Genomic DNA, 20,732 nt, shown 5'->3' with positions numbered 1-20,732 from the left:
ATGTGAAACAATCTTACAACGTAGATGCAGCAATCAACAGACCCCTGTCCATGTGTCAAGGGCTAATTTATGAGTAATCATGAAACTTTAAGCTCTCAATCATCACGAAGAGTTAAGGCATTTCAGAACTCACAGAACTCACACTGGATTTGTCAATAAATCCCATCAGATGTACCTTCAAAACATGTCCGTAATCTGAGCATTTCACACGGTCTTTGTGGCCACCCCCTGGTTCCAAGCCATCACCTCTCCCCTGGGTCATTGCAAAGCCCCCTAACCAGCCACCAAGCACTGCTTTGACCCACTGTGGTCTGTTCTCCACACAGCAGCCAGGTAAGCCGTTGAAAACACGTTAGTCACACCATTCCTCCCCTACGCCCCATTATTCAAAGGAAACCCCAACTCCACTAGTAGCCCCAAGGCTTTCATGAACCAGCTCCATTATCTCCTCCCACTGACGCCCTGCCCCCAAGCACTCTGGCCCCAGCCCACCCTCCATGCTACTCCTGGGGCATTTGCTCTGCTCTTCCCTCAGCCTGAAATGTTCTTTCTCAGTTATCTGTACACTTGTTTCCTCACTCTGTTCAAGTCTTAATTCAAATATTGCTTTTTGGTGAGAACTTCTCTTACCCTGTCTAAAATCAATCCCCAACCTCTATCTAGTTCGCTTTTCATTCTTATTATCTAATATGCTTTGTATTTCACTCATTTAAATTGTTTCCTATCTTCCTCATGAAAATGTAAACTCAATAAGGACAGAGAAGAGTTTGAGTATTTTGCTTGTTGCTCTGTCTAGTAGCAAACACCACACATAAACTACTGATAAATAATTTTGAATGACTTGGTGGTCCCCATCACGTAGTCAGCACAAATATTTTGAATACCACTCCTGGGGCCATCCTCCCCTGCCTGCCTATCCCCACACACTCCTGGAGAAAACCACCAACTCCCTCCTTCTATTCTCATTCCTAATGGAAATAAAAGCACCTACTGGTCCTGAATTGACCTTCTGCTGAACCGGGTACGTAGGAAAGGGCTGTGAGCATTTCATTCCCTGGGAAAGACACTACATAGCTTCGATTCATAAAGTACATCTGATTCTCACACCACCGCACATCAACTCAGCTTCTGAGCTTTCCAAGAGTCTCGTACAAGAAAGACCTGCGATTGGTCACAGCCCCGCCTGAAGGCCCAATGCCAAGGCTGGGCCTCGGGTGACACCTCCTTGGCCACCTGCCCCCACCCACCACAGGTACAGGGCTTCTTCCTGCCATTGTGGGACATCCAGGCTGTTTTTGGAGATATAATTAGCAGAAGGAACCCCAGGAGGGGGATGAGGGAGAAATGGGGTGGGAAAGAGAGATCAACAACGGGGAAGGCAGACTGACATGCTCCTGGCACGACAACTTTACAGTAGGATCAGGCAAATGAAGACAATCAAAGCGAGGCCAACACATGTCCACACAGCACGGCTGCACTCCTCCCCACACAGTTACCTTAGATTCAGGGGGTCCTCCGTTACGCTTTTCCCCTTCAAGCTGGGTTGGAAAGAGCAGAAGCTAAACAAAAAAGGAAAGGATCATTCTATCAGTACAGGCAAGATTCTTCCACCACCAGGAACATGTCTGCAGAGCCAGGTGGGAGGCTGGGTCCATTCTTGCCTCTCCAGCCCTGTCCTGCCCCCAGTTCTTGAACACCAGACCTGCGTGCATCTCTGAGGCACCCCTTAGCACCTTCCGGCATTGCACACTCCAGCCTTGATGACAACAATCATAACAATAAAACAATAGCTACAGTAAAAACTACATGGTTTAGATACTTCCTCTGGGCTAGGACTGGACTTCTCCATTGTCAGTTTCACAAACCACTGCTTTACTCTAGGGACAAATACCATCTTAACTGTGGGCTCCTCGAGCAGGGGAGGGCGCGGTTAGGCCACGTTCACTGCCTGAGCTACAGATGGAGAAGCCTTCTAGATTAACCGTGAACAACTTGAATACCCAGAAATCACAAGGGAACATGAACATGAGGTTCAGCATTGCATGTCTGCTTCTTCACTTTTGTCTAAAATGGAACCCGAAGACAATTTTAGGAGGTGATCCAACAGCAGTCCTCAGAAGAACCTCAACGGGACACGACAGTCTATGGAGACGTGCCCAGAGCTGGCGTTAACAGCCTCTCTGTGGGAGTTGTTTTTCTCCACTCTGGCTCTGCCCTTTGGACCCAGCAGCTGGTCATGGTGCCAGGGACTGGTCAGGGCCAACAGGAAGGCAAGGCTAGAACCTCTGAGCACAGAGTGACCAGGGACATTCAGGTCGGGATGTCAAATCTCACCTCAGAACTTCCAGCCCCAAGTGAAACCAGGCAGCACCCCCCACCGGTGGGTCCAACTTCCGTGTGGTCTGCTTATGGCTAGGAACCCACCTCGTTTTCTGTCCCTTCTAGATTCTCTACAAGTCTCATATTTATAACTTAAATTGCAATAAAAATAAATAACCATTGGTACTAATATTTTCTTAGCTTAATTTTTTTTAGATTGATTAATCTATTTGGAGAAAAAGACGTTAAACTAAAACAGCAGGCTTCTTTCTGTAAGAAAAAAAGATGTTCCATGCTGAAGTGGAAATCAGTGTTTGGAATTCTTTCCAATAAAATATAAAATTAGAACAACTGAAATTGGCAACTGGGATCAAAAAGAAAGATTAAGTTAAAAAAAATTACTTGGAAAAATAGAAAATCAAAGCCAGAAAATTCTGGAAGGCCCATTAAACAGCCAGTTTCTTAAATATGTTGTGTCTGCACAATTTTTTCTTCCTTAAGTCATTACTGTCCTAAACTACTTCAGTCCATGGAATGGAGCCTCTGTCCCAGGATTTAGAAAACATGCTTCTGAACTGACTCTGGGTGGTGAAAACACAATGTGAGATATAGATAATGTATTACAGAATTGTACACCTGAAATCTGTGTAATTTTACTAACAATTGTCGCCCCAATAAATTTTAATTTAAAAAAGAAAGAAAGAAAACGTGTTTCTATAGTTTTCTCTATAGTTTGTTCCATAATTCAAAAGCCCTGTGGGTCAGTAAGTTCTTCCTTGTGTCTAACCTAAATCCTGCTCACTGTGGGTTGAGAACAAGTCTCCTGAGAACAGAGCTGCACTCAGCTCATGATCAGTTTCCCTTAGAAGAGGATTTTGAAGCCCTTACCTTTTGAAGACCTTACTCCGATCACTGTTGTGGAAGACAAGAAATTTGGAATATCCATTTCGGAAAAAGATCTCCAGGGCGATGTCCTATAAAGAGAAACCCTTTTACTGCTCCTGAAGTTTCCTGGAACGAAGACACCCCCAGCAACGGAGCCACTGGTAGTAGGTCCTGTGTGTCTCCGTGTCAGGTGTGCAAGGATTTCAATCTAAAACGGGACCAGAGGATATGAAATGGAGAATCTCACACATGCACCCGCAGGAGAACAGAACTTGAGAAATGAGAGACTCAGTTTCCCATAAATGACTGATTTACAGAAGATGGAGACCTACCTCCTGAGCAATGAAAATCCGCTGAGAATCCCTTTGTCAATGTGGCCACGCTGACATAGCAACATTGTTTCAAGGGTTAATGCCTAAAGGAACTCTGCATGATTTCCTTTCTTTTTCCTTTCCTGCCTCCCTCCCTCTCTCCGTCCCTTCTAATCCACACTACATGGATAACAGATTTGGAATAGGACAGGGTGAGTCCACATCTGGGATGAGATGGAGTCAGGGCTGGAGGGAGAGGCCAGGAGGGGTGAGGCCTGGGCGTGGAGGACAAATGTGGAGGGTCAGGGTCAGACGCAGAGATGAGGTGCTGCATCCAACAAGAGTCAGGCCCTGCTTCTACCTGGCTGGAGGTGAGTTCTCACAGTGCAGTTCATTGGGCTCCAGAGCAGAGGGAAAGTATTTATAATGATAATGCAAAGCCTCTCTCCTCTACAGGTGCACGTGAGCACCCCGGATTGTTCTCTATAAATATACATATAAATAATGTGCCAATAGACGATGGATATTCAATCTCCCGAGGCTATGGCTTGCCCCAGCAACCTCACGTGCCCAGGCTCGGACTTTCTCCCGGGAGAACCCAGGGCTGGACAAATGGGGGCCTTGCTCACAGAGCTCTTATGCCACACCTAGCTGTGCACACACATGCCGGCCCCACTTCCAGCTTATACCACTCTCAGGCTAGACAACCGTCTGGAAACAATCACCGTTTACTGGGGGGAAGCTCACTTATTGATACCTGTTTGCTACTATATATAACCTGTAAGGTAGATATACAGTCATAAAAAATAAGTTTTGATACAAAGCCCAAAAATGCGCTAAGTGCTATATATGTACTGATGGAAAAGAGAAGATATGGTCCCGGTCCACTGGAGGGAGAGGTACCCAGTTGTGCCAAGGTGGCAGAGCCGTGGTAGGGACTAGGTCCACGCTGGCTGCACTGCCCAGAACGTTCAGGGACTTTCAACTTGTCCCCTTCTAACTCATCTCCTTGGAAAGAAGCACAGTAAGGTCAGGCAAAATGAGAGCCAACCCTGTGTAGGCAAAAGCAGAGGAGTGTGGTGGAGAGAGGGAGAGAGCGGGCCAGAAGCCAGCAGCTGGTAGGTTGTGACTAGCTGACAGTAGAGCGGTGCCTCTGAAAGCACTCAGCTCTGCTCACCACCTGGGGGAGCCCTCAGAGGCGCTGGGCGAGGCTCTGGGACCCTAGTGTGAGGGGACAATCGGGAGATCTCTAAACCTCTTGCCCCAGGGAATTCCCAAGAGCTCAGAGAGAGGTGAGGCTGTGGGAGGGACTGCCGCCAGGAGGGGGTCCGTGGGGTCAGAAGACGGCAGACTGGCACTCAACTACCATCAGCTCTGCCCTGAGACAACGGCCTGCCCTGCCCTGCCTCCCTGTCCTGCATCCCTGAATACCCAAAGCAGCTCTGGGGCACGTCAAGGGAAAAAGAAAGCCAAGAGGCTGGATCATAAATGACACAATAAGGAGAAAGAGGGCAGGGACTGGGGAGAGAGTGAAGAAGTAAGAACTCAGAGCTTGGGGAGCAGGCCCAAGAAGCCTGGAAAATTCACAGGTGTGTCCCAAAGGACACTGGGCTATGCACAGGCATGAAGGGGCTCACGGAGCTGTGTCCCTCACATTTAGACGGGGCGTTGATGGCACCTGGACCATTGTCCCATGAAGAGATGGTCCCACCATTGCTCCCTCCCTGGGGCATACCTGCAAGAGGAAGCGGGTCTGGCGGAGCTCCCTGAGCTCACCATAGCTGTGGCGCTCGCACGAGTAATGGTCGCAGGACCTGTCTTTGCTGCACAGGTTGAACATGAATGGGTCGCTGATGCTGTAAAGGAAGTAAGACATTCAGTGAGAGGGCATCTGGTAGACTTGTCGCTTCCTGTCCCATAGCCCTGCCTGAATTTCTGGGGCTCCGGGTGCTATGGTCTGGGTGCTGACCAAGGTGCCGGCATCCACTGACCTGGTAAACCCTGAGCACCTGTCCTCATCAGCCCTGCCCTGGGGAGTAGGACAGGCATCAGCCCCACCTAGTGAGGGACAGCAAGGCAAGGGACAGCCTCCAGAACGGACAGCGGCGCGTGGTGCGGAGCGTGCATGTGAGAACTCTTTCTGGGTACAGTGGTCAGAAATGGGTTGAGGGGGTGGGGGAAGAGTGAAAGAGATACCCTAGTCATGTTGGGAGAAATTTTGGCCTTGGGAACAAAGCGCAGAAAGATGATGAGGTTCCTTAAGAAGCCTGTGATCAGCATGACCTCAGGGGCCTGGCGGGCGGGGAGACCACCACATCGGGGTGGCATCTAGTCCAGCACAGGAGAAAGTGGCAGAGAATCGCTGAGCCACCAAAGGGTGGTCTAGCCGGGCTGAGATGCCGATGGGCTGAGAAACAACGAGCACAGCCTCAGCGGTGGACCCTAGAGCACGTGCCCAGAGCCAGGGACCAGACATGGCAGCTGAGGCCAGGCCAGATGCCGCTCCCAGAGGTCAGAATGACTCCCCTTGGGAAGAACAGGGGAGACAGAAAGGAGACTCATGAATTTAATAAGTATTTATACCAAAGAGAACAATTTTGATGCTGGATGTAACCGAAATGTCTTCAGGTAACCAGATGAAATTTTCACCACCAATGCAAAGGGAACTTGAGAAATAAACATGATTTCAGTTATGGACAGTTACATTTCTCAACATCTGAGCTATGTGGTAATTTTAGATTGTGCATATGACCACAGATATTCTGATAAAACGCCCTTTTAGGACCTGAGAGATACAGGGCCTCCCAAACACCTCTGCCTCCAAGAAGCCTATGTGCCACCACAGACCCAAAGAACCAAGAGGTGAAAGAGCCCCGCACCAGTGCAAGGTGGCAGAAAGGGTGAGAAGACTGTGTTTCAGCTCCACCCCATCCTGACTCCAAGTGCAGCCCTCACTGCCCAGCTGACAGGGTGGGCCACACATGGGACCTCCTTGCCAGGCATCTGAGAAAGAGATCAGGCCCTCCCTCCCTCAGGCCAGCAGGACTTCTCCAATCAATGGCCAGGGTGATGGCCCAGCAGCATCTGCGGTGCTAAGAGTTTGGACCTGCACATTATGCCTCATTCACTGCTGGATAGAAGGGAAGACCACCTGTGGGGGATGCAGCCTGAGATAACTGTTTAGCCTCATGCACAGCCAGCCTTAAGGATGTGGGCGCCAGCCCTTGGAAGCTCCTCCTGCCCCTTCTTAAGACAATTCTCTCAGGTCTCCTGCTCCGAGCCACGTTGCTGGAGGATTGATCAATACAAATGGGGCTTTGGTTCTGGATGCTTCTACCTACATGCTTTAATTCAAACCTCCTACTGGCTGAGGCACTTTGTTCATTATTAATGCCTCCTTCTGGGGCTAAGCTGAGCTTCCCATAAACTTCTCTGACTCTCAGAGAGGTCATGGAGGTAATTCTAGTTCCTATCCTTGGCTTAGGTCAAACAGTGTCCCGGATCAAGGCACTGGTGAGAATGACAGATCCAACTGGAACTCCAGTATCCAATTATTATTATCCAATACCCAATTATTGTCAGGATTCACACCTAGAATTTATACCCAGAATAATTCACTACATCGTCAACTCTTTACCAGACTCATCCCACAGTGAATGGGACAAGACAGATTTGTAATAAGTATTTGTCAAATTGAACTAAACAGAGAAATGATGCCTTAAAATGCTTGCTGATATGGAGGAACCATCTGACTAAAAACACCCAATCACAAACAGCTAATTGGATGATTTGGATTACCACCAAATGAACCAAATGCAATACCTTGTGGGCTGGACTGTCACTGTCATGGGTTGAATTGTGTCCCCCAAAAAGATGTATGTGGAAGTCCTCACCCCCAATTCCTCAGAATGAGTCTTAATTTAGAAATAGGTCAATACCAGAGGTAATAAAATGAAAATGAGGTCACTAAAATGGCCCTAAAGCTCTGTGACTAGTCTTTTTATATAAAGAGGAAACTCGGACACAGGGTCAGATACAAACAGGGAAGATCGTGTGAAGACACACAGAGAGCAGATGGCCATGTGACTGAGTGACGTATCTATAAGCCAATGAACACCAATGATTGAGGGGAAACACCAGAGGCGAGAAGAGGCAAGGAAGGATCCTCCCCTAGAGTTCTAGAGAGGGAGTGGCCACCACAGCTTGATACTTGACTTCTGGCATCCAGGACTCTGGGACAATACATTTCTGATTTTTAAAGCCACCTAGCTTTTGGTACTTTGTTACAGCAGTCCTAGCAACCTAATACAGTCACCCTATTCAGTAAAATATAACCTTCTAGAAAGGTTCTTAGTTTCTGAGGAAAATTCTAAAGCACAAAGTCCAGTCTCTGCTGGAGGATGTGCAGTGTTCTTGAGCTTCCTTTGGGATATTTTTATGGTACATCAGAGAGCCTCTTTCAAGGTCTAATGCTCAACAATACTCAATTTGATGGCAGTCTTTCAGGAGAAACATTTCAGGGTTGACTTAGCTTTATTTTTAACTGTCTTATTTATGTATCTTCCTTAGTCTCCATGGTCAAAATAAGACTTAATCCCCATTGATCTGACATGATCTAATAGCCTGTCTCTGAGAACCACGTCTGCATGCATGCCAGAAGTTTCTTAGAGCAGTAGACAAGACCTCAGAGAGAAAGCACTGTCTGGTTAACACATACTTCATTGAGGTATGGTGACTAAAATTACCTATGTAATCCCCAAAGGATATTCCAGGGTAGTAATTTGTTCTCACTATACTCCTACATGCTTTCTAGAAAAGTACATTTCCAGACATGGGAAGTCTCCCTTGTCATTCCAAATCAAGTGAGTACATACAACCTGACGTCTGGGCTTCTATTAAAAGTGCAGATATAGTCAATTTGATCATGATTAGATGCACCTCATAAACACAATTTAGCTGATCAATAAGATCTTATCTAACACTAACTCGATTTAAACCAGAAGTAGAGAGTGAAGCAATGGATTGTGCCAGTCATTACATGGGCACGCCACGCATATAGGTAGAGTAGAAAGCTTTCATCAGCTCTCAGAAAGGCAAGTCTGCAGACCCATTGTCCATATTGATCAGTATCAATAAAACATGAGCAATAAGATGGGATGTGTGTGCCAAGTATTAATTATGCTTCTCCTGCCTTGGAAAAGCACAGAGGTGAATGTTTCGTATGAATAAAAGATGGAAATTAGCAGAGAGAAAAATGCCAAGCATTTTAAAGCAAATCTAAATCAAGGGAGAGTGGCTGACATCTCTTCTTCCACATTCCTTAAATTCCAGCTTTTGGACACAGGCTTGCAATGATGTGACAACTGGGAATTAAAATTCTGAGTTATTGGCAAGTGGCTCCTCTGTCAATGGTCTAAAAAAGTGGTTCTCCAAATGTGGTCCCAGACTGGTAGCATCAGCTTCATCAGAGAACTTGTTAAAATCTCAGGCCCTACCCCAGAGCTGCCAAATTAGAAATGGGGGGAAAGGCAGGTCCCGGGAGCCTGTTTTAACAAGCCTTCCAGGTGATTTGCGAGCCACTGGCTAAGAGGTCTTCTTGTCATCATTTAATACTTGGCTAACGAGGAAAGTCAAGGCTTATCTCTGAATGAAAAAAATCTTTATCCAAATTTCTTCAAAAGCAATGATCAATAATGAATGTCAACTATAATTTTATATATATATAATTTATATAATATATATATATATAATTATATATAAAGAAGTGGAGTACAGCATAAGGAATAGACAGTGGAAATGTAATGGCTGTGTGCAATATGAGACGGGTAGTAGATTGCGGGAGGAGGGTTATCACTTTGTGAGGGGTATAAATGATAAATGTCTAACTATTACAATGTTTTGTACACATGAAACTAATTAAAAAAAGCAATGATCAAATAAAAAAATACAAGTTGACAACTTAACTTCTAGCAAAAGTATGAACATGGTCAATTTTATTTTGAATGGCTGTACTCTATAAACACAAGAGAATTAATTAGCAAGTGCTTGATTGAACCCAAATAGCCAAACAAATTTGATTAAAAAAAAAATACCTCAGAATTTCCTGCCAAAGACCTTTGGTGTTAGTTGGTATAAAAATGATTCTTCAAATGTTTCCCCAAATCTCACCCATTCTTTAAGACCCAGATCTTAGCCCACTTCCTCAAATAGCCCTCCGTTACCACACCAGGCTCACACCACCTCTTCAGTGTAAAGCCCAAGAGTCTTCCCATAACATATATTTTGTTCTGTAATGCTAGGGTGCCCCAAACTCTTTCCAAAACAAACTGTTTATGCTGCTAGACATGAAGGGGCCATGCATGATGCATTACATAAGAATGAGCGATCAACAAGTTTTTGAGTGAATAAGCTCATAGAACTGGATGCTATTACGAAAATAACCTAAGGGGAGACCCCCTTTTGTCTGTGCTGTACTCCCCATCAGCAGAGGCATGAGGAGCTGCCATATGGTGTTCCACTCCAGGTTTTAGCTTTGGGGAACTACAGTCATGGATGCCTATGCTTTGGGTTGTTCTACTTTATCTCATGGTTCAGTTTCAGGCCCAAATGTAAGTCCACAGCCAGAACAAGGTGGGAGGGGCAGGAGTGGGGTAACTGAGGAGGAAGATTGGGGCTCAGGGACGAATCTGCTGGGAGAGGTGAGAACTCACTTGGATAAGCAGTGGCGGGTGCAGTAGACATCGCCGACGGGAGAGAGTGTGAAGTTCTCGCAGATGTAAAAGTGCTGGTGGCCAAAGAGCAGGAGCCCTTCGGAGACCAGGTGGCCCTGCACGATCACCAGAGAGTACTTCTGTGTCACCTGGAGGAAGAGAGCGCCAGAGTCAGACCATGGGCAAGCAAAGCGTGTCTATTATTCTTATGGAGGGCAGGAGGGCGGAGACCGTCACCCACTGGGCACTTGGAAGTGAGAGCAGGTCCCTGTAAGAATGACAGAGCCACTGCCCAGAGCTGTACGGCTCTTCACAGTTTATGTGGCGCTTCTACACCCAACACCTCTTTACTTATTTCATCTACCCAAGGCCACCCACACCCACACCAAGGCACGTGGATGGATGTTTATTGCTGTACTGGGAATACTGACATTCTTTCTCTCACTTAAGCTCCTCCACAACTGTACTAAACATTCCATAATTAACAGTGAGGCATGTTTGTGAGGTACAAGGCATCCCTTAGTGACAGGGGCCAAGGACCTTGTCCAGTGACCAGCTGGAAAGGGGCTGAGTCAGGACTGGAACCGGGTCTGTCTAGAAGCACAAGTTCAAGCCTGGTACTGCTGTGTACAAGACCAAGGCTAGTCCAAGGTGTGTGACGAGGAGGGATGTGCTGCTCCCAGACCCGTCCTTTCAGAATTAAGTGTCCATTCTCTCTGCAGCTGGAAATGTTGGCAGCTTTCCAGAACTGCCTCAGCGAAGGAGAGCACTGAGCCAAAGGTCACATCCCCTTCCCAGGGGCAGCCTGTACCCAACAGCTGTATCCACGGAGGCAGTGGAGGCCTCTGCTGAGACTTCGTCGGAGTTGCACCCCCTCTTTTGCCAGTCCTGTAACCCTCACTCCCAGTACGCTTCCTGTGCGCCCATCTCGGGCTCATAGTTGGCTTTCCAGGGATTCTGACCTGGGACAGTGTCTGGGTGTGACCCAGAGTCCTGCATGAAGTAGGACTAAGTGGGTCCTTACATGGAATACATTTCTGAAGGAATGAGTGAGGGAATAAATAATAAATTCTAGATGAGGAGAGCCCACATGGACAAAGAGTAAGGCCAAGGCCAACACTTGCTCAGGGTCATTCTGTGCTAATCCCAGTTATATGCAAGAAGAACTGGTGTTCTTTTGACTGCCTACCAGATGACTACTGTAAACATTTTACACATATTAAGCAATAAAATCCTTACAATTGGGCGAGGGATGTTTTACAACTCTAATTCAGAGACGAAACAAAGCGAGGTCCCAGAGGTGAGAATCTCACCAATGATCAGTCACCTGATAAGCAGCAGAGCCCGGGACTGAAGCTCAGCATCCTCACTTTGGAAGCAAGGATGAGGCCGCAGTGATGAACCCTGGAAAGCAGGCCCTGGGTACCAATTGTCCAACTCCTGTATCAAATGGGATGAGTCAAAGGGAGGGCCGAGACTCACCAAGGGTTTGTTCTAAGATAAGCATTAACCACTACAATCCAGGACGGGTTATCACTGCACTAGTTTTCCTAGGTAAGGACGAGCCCAGGGTCTTGGTTCCTGGAACCCACGCCTGCTGCGGGCAGCGAGCTCTCCCTGCCTCTCCTGGAGCTGGCCCTCAAACCACCTTCAGAGCCATGTTCCACGTGGACTCATTTCCAACTGCATTCCCCCATCCAGACGTTCATCAATTCGACTGTTATGGACCCAGCACCTACTACATGCCAGGCTCTCATTCACACTTTGGGGATAGAGGGAGGGACAAGATAAACAAGAACCCAATTCTCATGGGACTTAAAGTCCAGTGGGGGAAGATGGATAATAGACATATATGTCAACCAATAAATAATTACAAATCATGATATGTGCTGCGAGAAAATAAATAACAGGGTGATGATAAGGCAGAGAGAAACTTGAGGGGACACTATTTTAGGAAAACCCTGAGAATTGAAGGATGGAAATTGGGCAGGCATGGCAAAGCTGGGAGAAAACATTTCAGGGAAAGAGAATAGCCCATTCAGAGCCCAGAGGCAGGGAGGCAGAAAAGGGAAGGGGAGCAGAAGAGGTCAGTGTGGCAGACATGACATTGGAAAGTAGGAATATACAGATCACAGGGGGCCTTAGATGCCTTGGTAAGGCCACTAGGCTTTATTCTAGAAAGCCATGCAGGTGTCATTTCTAGAAAATGACACTGACTACCAGGCAGAGAATAGATTGGAAAGAGCCAAGCGTGGAAGGAGGGTGATCAGTCATGTGGCCATTTCAGTGGTTCTGTGGGGGGTTGATGGCTTTGGACAGGGTGGCAGAGGGAAAGGGGAGAAGTGGTTGAATCTAAACAAGAAGTAACAGTAATGCTACGAGAAAAACTGTGGAAAAGGAAAACTAACGTATATATCAGAGAGTGCCAAAAAATGTATATACATTTTAAGAAATAAAATAACTGTATTAAAATTGTGATGCAATAAATGACGCTAGCATTCATTTGATTAATGCCACCTTTTGAGTGAACGTCATACTATACATTGCTACCGTAATTCAATTCAACTTCAAAAAATAATACATAGATAACATCTCTTAAAATGTGTACATTTTTGGCACCCCCGCCATATATATATACACACACACACACACACACACACACACACACACACACATATATCTATATAATCCTATATATATATATATATATATATATATATAAAGGAATATATATGTGCATATATGTGTGCGTATATATATATATATATGCGTATATATATATATATATATATATATATATATATATGACTGAAGATAAATGTCTACTTTGGGACTTAGGCAATTGAGTTGAGTCCCCCAGCTTCCCTAAAAGCCTGGCCAAGAGGCAACCACCATTACCATGTTATAGTATTGAAGGGTACCACATATGCCACCCCAAAATATGCCACCTTGGCATAAGAATTATTTTGAGCTAAAGACACTTGAAAAATAGTGGGTACAAGAAGGGCACTCGGGCCTCCCCTTTTCTTCCTGAATGCAGGAGATAAAATTCCCATATGAAAGATGTCCTCCCTATGCCAAAAGGAAAAGAACATTTTCATCACCAGAGATGGGGACTCAAGGCCAAGAGAGAAATCTGTCCAAACAAAACTTGTTAAACTAACCCTTATCTTCCTTCTATATTTTAGTTTTTTTCACAATTACTACTCAGTTAAGCCGGGCCACTTCTGAGCTCTTCATTTTCCTGTGAAATCTCCCATGTACACGTAAAAATAAAATTTGTATGCTTTTCTCCTGCTAATCTGTCTTCTGCCAATTCAATTCTCAGACCTAGCTGGATACTCTAATAAGAGGGTAGAAGAAAAGCTTCGTCTCTCCTACAATATATTCTTCCCAAGAGATCCTATGAATACCTAAGTAAGCAAGTTTTATATATGGTCTCTTATTTTACACAAATAGCATATTCATATGTTTAGTGTTCTGCACCTTTAACAGCCCACCTTGGAGACCCTTCCAAATCACTCTTATTAGTAGGTGCAGACACTCCCTTGCATGGATGTACTACAAGTTATTCGACCAACCCTACTGATTAGTGTTGTTTGCAAATGTTTTGATAAGTGATGCTTCAGTGACCATCCTGTATATATGTCACTTTAAACACATAAGTACACCTGTAAGTTAAATTCCTAGAAGTAGAATTTCAAGTCCAGGATGTGGGCATTTTCAATTCTGCTTACTATTGCCAGATGGCCGTCCTGCAAGGTGGCACCAATTTACACTCCCACCAGCACCGTAAGGAGGGCTATGCCAGGGTGCGTACACTTTCCACGGGGAGATGTGGCATGGCGACATCAGCGCTGGCCTACGTATCTCTAAACCTCTCACTCCCCGTGGTGCCCCACCCTCCCCCGACCTCTGCAGTGCCAACAGCAGAGGCTGGAGCACATTCCCATGATGTCCTGGTGCTTTCCTTTGGGGAGAACTAAGTAACAACCAGAAGAACCCAAACCACAAGAAAAATGTCTGGTGAGAGCTGGGTTAATAGCTCAAAAATTGATTTTGCTAGAAAAGAATGGCATTTTAAAAACTGAGAAATGAACCCAAGTGAACTATTACCTGCTCTTCCATTTAAATCAGTGCCGGGAGGGCTCCATCCCAAGTTTACTCGTGATTAAGAAATCTCTCATGCCATGATTCTATCGATCACCTTAGAAGGAGTGGAACTTCTGCTTCATGAAAATAACTTTTTTAAGATTGGCTAGATGAGATACTTTCATTCCTGGATAGGCATGTGGCCACATCTGGACCTGTGTATAAGGAGCAGTTCGTCTGGGAACCCCAAAATCCCAGGGCTGAAGCTAGAGGGGCAACGATGTGCTGGGACGCTCCACGGGAGCCCATGGCAGCAGATCCTCCTGGAGCTAGGCCTCCGGGTGCGTGTCTGCACAAGGGGAAGGTCAGCTGGAGGCTCTCAGAAGTTCTTTCCCACATCATTCACCTGCAGTTTAGTGCGATGCCCTAATTTTATGGCATGAAAACTGAGATGCAGAGCTGTCATCTACGCTGCCTAGAACAGAGCTAATGTGTACATTTTCTTATAATTCTGGAAAATCTGCTGCAAAGAAAGCTTAAGCTTGCTCACATGTATCGCAGTGCCTTTTCGTACATCTTCTGTTCGCCTAGGCCTTGTTATCAATACGTTCTGTTATACTGGCATATGGAATGAGTATGTCATTTTTCAAAAAACAAACTAACAAACAAAACACAGATTGCTGAGAAAAGGTTAGGTATCAAAAAGGAAGGAGATGATATAAATTACACTTATGTTGGCTACCTATGAAGTCTGGCATCTACTCTTTCTATTAATACCTTGATCATTTTTAGATGGAGCATTCAGTCACACTAATAACCAACGTATGACAGAAAAATGAGGGTACTATTTTTATGTACCAATGTGGCAAATCTGAGAAGAAACACAGTATGTGGATCTCTTTCCATCAGTCATCTTTCTAGGCAGCGACAAGGAGCAGGAATGCCCCCTGCCTGCCTGCAGGTGCCACTTCCACAGCAAGACTGGAAGCAGATATGCCTGCCAGCCTTTCTCTGCCACTCGGAGGAGACCAGATGGAGAAGGATGGAAACTGCAGCAGGGTAAAGTGAATGCTTTTCCAGTTCCAAAGACAGTTTGAAGCGCAGTTTCTAGCATAAACGGCATTTACTAAGGATCTGCTTGTTGGCGACTGATTGAAAGTGAGGCATATTTCCAGCCGGGGCAGCTCTGAATATTGTAAATCCTGGACTCATGGATCTCAGGTATTTATTTGAAGAATTAGTATGTCTGAAAATCACCTGCATGCTTGTGAAAGTTCATATCCCCAGGCTACATCCCCAGAAGTTCCCATTCAGCAGGCACAGGGCCGTGGAATCTGCATTTTAATAAGCAGCCCAGATGATTCAAATGTAGGTGATCTAAAGGTGGCACTTCGAGAAACTGACCCATGGACACCAGCAGGTCTATGAAAGATCAGGTCTCATCTCATGAAGCATATTGCTCATCACGCATTCATTTGTTCATGATTCATTTAACAGATAAGTGTTGAATGTTAAGTGTGTGCCCCACACGCTGTTAGGCACAGTGGTGTAACAGGAGAGAGAAGAGAGCACTAATTGTCCCCGGTACAGCGTGGCAGGGAAGGTGCAGGCACCCTGGGGGCACAGCGTGGAGCGCCTGGCCCAGATGGGGTGAGAGAGGGGCAGAGGTGACATCAGAGAAGTGATTCCCAAGGAAGTGACGTCACCATACGGCTGGGGTTAGGAGTTAAGAAGTTAGAAACAGGGGCAGAGCACCCCAAGGCCTAAAGTCTTGACCAGCTGGACATGTTTGGAGGTTATAAGTAGTTCTGTGTAATTAGAGTATAAAGTCAGGTGTGTGCACGTGTGTGTGTGTGGGGGGGTGGGTGGGTGTGTGGGTGGGTGGGTGTGTGTGTAAGCATGAGGGAGGCAATTCCAGCAAAGTGGCGAGGCCAGCTCTGGCGTGGCCTTATGCACAAAGTATGCCAAAGAGAGTCTCAGAAGGTGATAAGTGGGGACGACATGTGCAGCTCTACTGTTTAGAAAGTCAGTCAGTCGTGGCAATTCATCCATGGTTGTACTACCATGGCATGGTTAACACATTTCTTCACCTTCTACAAACATCCTCTGAAAAATACCTGGGAAGAGCTTACCGCTGCTCTCTGCTGGCCAGAACGAAAATCACTCCCTTTGAGCTAATTCTTTTCTATTGAGGTCAAACTAATATTTTACACTGAGTTTGTATAAAAAATAATGAATGTTTCAGTTTTAATGTATTATCATTAAAGAAAACAGCAATAGCAAAAACAACTCTCACTAGAGTCCTGATCTGGACAGGGTCGGAAGCCTCACTTCCGAGAGCAGCTGCATGGAGGGTACAAGGGACCATCCCCAAAAGCACAGTGTCTGACTCAGACCCACAATTAACAAGCATTAAAAAAGCACTCCTCACGTCAAACAGAGCTGTTTACAGAGAACTGTGTTTGTGGTTCTGGGAATCATTAATCAACAGCGCGAAGGTGGCTCAGAATAATTTCTGTCCCAGGTATCGCTGGAGGCAATCAGAGCTCCAGTGTTCACACAAAGAAATGAGGGAAGCTGCTGCCACCCTGGCGCTCCAGGCCCCCCTGCTTCCTGCAGAGCCCTCCTGGGGGGACGGTGGGGACGGGCCAGCCAGGAGCCAGGAAGGAAGTTATACCCCGGAGTCCCCTGGGTTGTGTCCAGCAAAGGCCATAAAGACAAGTGCTTTTGAGATGGCAGGAGAAGAGGAACCTGGGACTCCTCACGAGGCTGCCTGCCCACTTGATGTGATGGGCACTTACGGCAGGTGCTCCCAGGTTTCCTGAGCACGGGCACACCCTCCTCCACACCCCCTTCTGGGTGTGCTTTCGTTTAGAAAAGGCACAAGGCCCAAAGGTTTTCTGGAGACATCTGAATTGGGGGAATTCCCAGGTTTCATCCAATACTTACTACAATGTCTCAACACAAGCAGAAAGTATGAGCACAGGAAATGCAGAAAATACCTACGCACACACACACACACAGCCCTCCTGTGGGCAAACTTTCTGTATATTAGTTTGAACACGTTCATGGTTCAAGGGTCAATGCAATAACCCTTCCTTCCTCGACTTCCAGTTCCTATCCCTGACAATAAGCAGAGTGGACCGGGCTACGGCCACAGCGAAGCAGGGCTAAGGCTCGGGCAGGCGGGCAGCTTGGCACGCTATGACCCAGGCACAGATGCCGTGTGTGGTGAAGGACCTGATAGCCTGCCTGCCTGGGCAGGATTAACCAGAACAGTTACACTGGAAGCACTGTGGGGCCTGGAGCCAACACCTCCACACCCCAATATGGGGAGGCTCCTGCAAAACAGCATGCTGGAGACTACGTAACTTGCCCGACACAATGAGTTGGGAGACGGCAGAGAGTGAAAAATCACGTGAACAAATCATGTAAGACAGCTCCGGGATGAAATCCCAGCAATTCTACTTAGTGGCCCCACTGGGCCCTCTTTTTGCTATCTTTACAATGAAAATGATAAAGCCTCCGTCACAGGACCAGGGTGAGACTCAATGAGACGCTGTAGGAAGAACACACACAGGAGGGCTCCAGATGTCCATCTATCAACATTTTTGCCAATGATGGCAATAAACAAAGAGCAGAATGAACCTCTGAGCACCTGCCCTGTGCCAAGCTGCCCTTTGCCTCCCTGGTGGCAGTGGTAGAGTTGCCGTGGCAGCCAGCCTTTGCCTAGCCACGCCCCACCTGCTCCCAGAGGGCTCCCCTCTGAGGCAGGTCCACCCAGTGCATGCCACCTCTCAGGCCAGGCCCCCAGGCACTCAAGAGCAGACCAGGACACAGCTGCAGGCAGGCTGCCCACTCTCCGCGCCCCCACACTGCCCCTCTGCACACCCGCAGGTTCTCTGCACACCCGCAGGCTCCCTGCACGTGGCCTCCTGACGTAGCTTTACTCTCCAGTTCAGCAGATCTTTCCAGAGCACAAATGCTATGTTAGCGAAGGGAGAGTCAAGGATGAATCCAAGCCTGTGAAGCAATGGCATGTGGACTCAGAAATAATCACAGAGTCACGCAGCCAGAGGCAGGCAGGCAGTGGAGGGAACCGGCTGCTGTGGGGAGCTGAGGCTGTGCGTGTGCTGCGGATGGCGCCCCAGGACAGGCTCACCTGGAGGCGGCCTGGCTGCGTGGAGCCTTAAGCGAGCGGGTGGGCACAGGGCAGCGAGGATGTGGCCCTGCAGGTGTGTGGGGCCGGTCACCAGCCAGCAGGGCTGCTCCACAGAGAACTCTCTGGTCTACACCGAACTCCTCTCTTCTGACCGAAGGGTGTTCTTGCGCTCTGGGGCCAGTTCCCTCGTTCCTCCCTGCCTCAAGCTTTAAATTCAGGGGCCTACTTGGTTTCACCACACATCAAACCAGGCCCCAAACCAAGTACCTTACCTCTTTTCCAAGAAAGTTGTGTTTTATAGTGGGTGCAGAGCTCCCACAGGGGGCCGTCCCTTTAAGTCAGGTCTCTCACAGGCTCTACTCTGACCCACTGTCTCATCCTCCACATCTCAGCAGGACAACAGACTCGTCAGACCCTGGGGTCCCCACTGCACCAGTGTACTCACCACAGCACCTCCCTAACCCTGCGTTCCTGCGCCGCGGAAGAATCCCAGAGGTCAGCTGGGGCCAGGTTTGAATTAGAGCACGCATTCCTCCATCGTTGCAAGAACAGGCCCTTTCCCACTTCCTTGGGGCCATGGCTTAGGGCTCATACCCCACCCCTCCCTCCTTTTTGAAGCAAGAGAACAAATCCTAAGGGACTATTGAAAGAAGAGCGATGGCCACAGTGACAGCAGAAGACACAACCCACTGAGCGCGCCCCCACCGCCGGGCTCAGAAACACACAGCACCTCTTGGATCTTCAACGCGAACTGATCAGTCAAGGGGTATAACCTCATTGTAAAGGTAAAGGACGTGAGGCTCAGGAGGGGTCTGTTACTTACCCAAAGTCACCGGGCCTGTAAGTGGTGGAGCTGGGTTTGGGTGGATGGGGTCTGTACAAGGCTCTGCGGTGGCATCGGCCCACTCCACCCCCAGGAGCTTGCCTCCCATGGCCTGGGCCCCTCTCCTCCCAGACCTACTTCTCCAGGGAGCAAGTGTGTCTGGTGGTTTGATCCCTCTGACCCTGGTGGAACTCAGGCTAAATCAGAAACAATCTCTCCCACAATTTACCAAGAAACTAGAGGTAACGAGAACAAAAGGAATGAAAACAACACATTAAAAGAACAAATGTCCAGACAATGGAAAAGAATCACCTTGCTCTGTCAGCTGCTCAGTCTCACTCATTTGGGTCCCAAGCCCTGGGCTGGGCCCCCCTGGCAGGCAAGGGGACCCCAAATGCTAACAGGAACCAGGGCAGCTCCTGCTGTCAGCCCCTGCTGGGTTCTGCATAGCCTGACAATCCACTACCACAACAAGCCACTTGTGGTGTTTCTGACAGCTTCCCGTATGGCATGGAGACCCAGAGAGACTAAGATGAAGTACCTTTTCCAGGTCCTGTCCTCTCTCTCAGGAGCTGGGAAAGTCAGTCATCTGTGGGCTTCTTGCTCCCTCAACAAGAGCCATGATGGACACTCAGCAAAAATAAGACTCTCAGAGACCAACGCAAGTACCAAGGGCATCTGCCTGCTCCATAGATCGGGGCTGGGACTAGCTCTTGGCTGTGACCATAGCCTGTCCCAGTCAGGGCTGGAACCACCAGGGAAGCTGGGGAAGCACGTGGGAATCAGGCCATCTACAGCAGCTCTCCTTGGAAGAGCTTCTTCCACGGAAGAAGAACATGGAAGAGGACGTGGGATATGGACACTCCATACGTGACCAAATGTGACAGGCAGTATTCTAAACATGTCCCAAGAGCCCTGTCCCTGGTTATCCCATCAAACTGTAACCCAGGAACTGCTTAAAAGGACTTTGCAGATGAAATCAAAGTTATGAATCAATGGATCTGAAAACAGGGAGATTATCGTGGATTATCTGGTGGGTCCAATGTAAATACATGAACCCTTAGAATCAGAAGAGGAAGGCAGAAGAGTCGGTGGAGAGAGGCTATGGCAGAGGGAGGCAGAGGGGAGATGAGACAGAAGGGGGTCGGAGAGGTCTGAAGGGTGAGCAGGACTCGACCTGCTGTAGCTGGCTTTGAAGATGGAGGGAGGAGTCCACACAGCAAGGGAGGTGGGGTGTCTCAAGAAGCTAAGACTTAAAGAAATGGGGACCTTAGTCCTACAGAAGCATGGAACTGAATTCTGCCAACGCCTGAATGAGCTTGGAAACAAACTCACTCCTAGAGCCTCTAGAAAGAAATGCAGCCCTGTCAATGCCTTGTTTTCAGCCCCGCCAGACACTAAGCAGAGAACTAGCTGAGCCATACCATGCT

The 20,732-nt window shown here is 47.6% G+C and overlaps 1 protein-coding gene across 3 annotated transcripts in view; it reads right to left on the bottom strand.

The window, feature by feature from the left end:
• WDFY4 (WDFY family member 4) overlaps positions 1–20,732 on the bottom strand; it is a 290,937-nt gene that overhangs the window by 69,511 nt on the left and 200,694 nt on the right. For all 3 annotated transcript variants that reach the window (XM_033130918.1, XM_033130921.1, XM_033130920.1), the window contains exons 44-47: positions 10,226–10,374; positions 5,251–5,371; positions 3,208–3,293; positions 1,497–1,559 (exon numbers count right to left, since the gene is read on the bottom strand). In XM_033130918.1, the coding sequence (XP_032986809.1) occupies positions 1,497–1,559; positions 3,208–3,293; positions 5,251–5,371; positions 10,226–10,374 (419 nt within the window). The remainder of the gene's footprint in view (positions 1–1,496; positions 1,560–3,207; positions 3,294–5,250; positions 5,372–10,225; positions 10,375–20,732) is intronic.

This window comes from Rhinolophus ferrumequinum, chromosome 16 (assembly GCF_004115265.2).
Source record: "Rhinolophus ferrumequinum isolate MPI-CBG mRhiFer1 chromosome 16, mRhiFer1_v1.p, whole genome shotgun sequence".
NCBI classification, from domain to species: Eukaryota; Metazoa; Chordata; class Mammalia; order Chiroptera; family Rhinolophidae; genus Rhinolophus; species Rhinolophus ferrumequinum.
Note: the sequence above shows the minus strand (reverse complement) of the source record. Positions and strands in the feature narration are given on the sequence as shown.